Genomic DNA, 2234 nt, shown 5'->3' with positions numbered 1-2234 from the left:
TAATTTAATACGACAATAACTATCCCCAGGCAAAGTACATGTCCCACCAAAATACTATCAATAATTCACGATATCATTGACAGATTCATCGAGTTAATTTAATCCGTCAAATATTTAACCCTTGACTTGGTAAAAATAATAATCTAGCTTGCAAACAAGTATTCTAGAGCGTTAGTAAAACAGAAAGCCACAGAAAGCCATTTCTGCCAACAAAATTTGAATTAATCTTGATTACAAATATACGACAATCACAAATTTCCAAATAAATTGTCTACATTAATCGTTTTTAATTAACAATTCAATACTATATTCAATGTAAAAAATATCTCATCATCTCTATCCAAATATGCACAAATCTTTCACCTAATCCGCTAATCGAATGACGTTTTGACACTTTACTAGCAAATATTATTAAAAAACATTTAAACATTAAAAAAAAAAAAAACAATCAACTACCATAGTTCAATCTCAATCGACCAGATGAGAACTTCATGGGATCACGAGTCACTAAAACTCGGTCTCCGAACCGAGCTGACTCACTTCCACTATCCCTCCTCAATTTCTGTAACTTTACAAATCCAAATTTATTATTCAATTCTTCAATCATTTCCCAAAGGGTCTCAACTGACGGTTTTCTAATTGAAAATAGTTGTAATGATTTATCTTTGCAAGCTGTTAATCTGTCCAAACCAGAAGCCAACTCGACCGACTCGTTGAAACTCAGAAGACCAAGCCTTTCTCTAAACTCACTGAGTCGAAGTAGGATCTCGTTCACCGACGACAGGTAATCGTTAGCCAGAAGCTCCATGACACTGTGCAACAACTTGTCTCGTTCTACGAGAAGATTATCGGGTACTTTGCAGATTTCTTCGATCAAAGTCACCAACGAGCAAAAGTCTCTGATCAAATCCGAGTTCATGTAAGATGAGATCGAATCTTGTTGTTTTTCTCTCTCTAACACCGAATAAGAAGACGAACATACAACAAAACCGAGGCTTTTCGACGTGGAAAGTAACGTTTCGAGGTATCGAGCATACCACCGGACCCAAGCGGAGAGAACCCACGTGGTAGCCGACGCGCCGTCGCGAAAACCGGAGAGTTTGAGATTGTTACGACCGCCGGCAGAGGAGAAAACGGAGAGCTGATCTTTGAGAATAAAAGGGCCGCGTTTGATGATGTGGTGGATGGTGAGGAGACACTTGAGGGCGACGTAGGAGTCGTTGGTGCGGTGGAGGCGGTTCATTATGGAGTGGATAATGATGGAAGCGGTGGCGCGTGAGCTGTCTCCAAGAGAAAGGAGGGTGGCGAGGTGGTGGTCATTGGGAGGAGTTGATGGTGAGTGGGATGTGGTGCGGAGGACGGCGACGTGGAGAGATAAGGTTTGGGGTTTGGAGAGAAGAGCAAGCTTTGAAAGCGAGATTTTGTCTTTAACGATGCCTATAAGTTCTCTCATCGTTGTTATGCCACCCAATGATCCGCCATGGATGAATTCGAAGCTAAATATTAGAGAGAGAGTGGGAGAGATTTAGAAGGAGAGAGAATTGACCGTTTGATCGATCATAGTGGATGTCCCAAGAAAAGTTTTATCAAAAGAAGATATATTTGTAGTTTTATACTACTAAAAACGTCAAACAAAGTTTTTATATTATGTTCCTTTAAATTAAATCAAGGGACTAATTATAAACTATTTTATACTAATTTTTTTAGTAACAACTGTATGGGGTTGAAGTTATTTATTGCGACAACAGCATGAGGTCATGGACCATTGAACCCGGAAGCTTACATGAAACATTTGCTATGCTATTGTCACACAAGTTTGTAATAATATTTAACTTCTTTTTGCTACTATATAATATATATAATATATATAAAGAAATAAAATGAAAGTTCTTATGCAGTTCTATTGTCACACAAGTTTGTAATAATATTTAACTTCTTTTTGCTACTATATAATATATATAATATATATAAAGAAATAAAATGAAAGTTCTTATGCAGTTCTATTTTTCTAAATTTTCATTAAGGTGGTTGCTACTTCGTACTGTTTATAATTGACCCAGGTTTATGATGAGAAGGTGGGTTGCAAAAGTCATTAAATCAATGATTTTCTAATCAAAAGTCAAACGCGTGGTCTAATCATTCACCCAATAGGCCTATATAAAGTAGATTAGCAATAATATTATATGATTACATAATACATATTTTATTTGTGATTGTGAGATCAGACAATAACT

The 2234-nt window shown here is 36.7% G+C and overlaps 1 protein-coding gene across 1 annotated transcript; it reads right to left on the bottom strand.

Moving 5' to 3' along the window:
* Positions 1-255: 255 nt before the first annotated feature.
* Positions 256-1688, bottom strand: LOC111883412 (putative clathrin assembly protein At4g40080). Its single transcript, XM_023879747.3, has one exon. It carries the CDS (start codon positions 1451-1453, stop codon positions 449-451), a length of 1005 nt encoding a protein of 334 aa, XP_023735515.1. The 5' UTR covers positions 1454-1688; the 3' UTR covers positions 256-448.
* Between the last annotated feature and the right edge of the window lie 546 nt (positions 1689-2234).

This window comes from Lactuca sativa, chromosome 2, assembly GCF_002870075.4.
Source record: "Lactuca sativa cultivar Salinas chromosome 2, Lsat_Salinas_v11, whole genome shotgun sequence".
NCBI lineage: Eukaryota > Viridiplantae > Streptophyta > Magnoliopsida > Asterales > Asteraceae > Lactuca > Lactuca sativa.
This window is presented reverse-complemented; position numbering and strand designations above follow the sequence as displayed.

Bases quoted from the DNA above. Each gene is read 5' to 3' on its own strand.
- LOC111883412 (XM_023879747.3), bottom strand. From the start codon at position 1,453: ATGAGAGAACTTATAGGCATCGTTAAAGACAAAATCTCGCTTTCAAAG.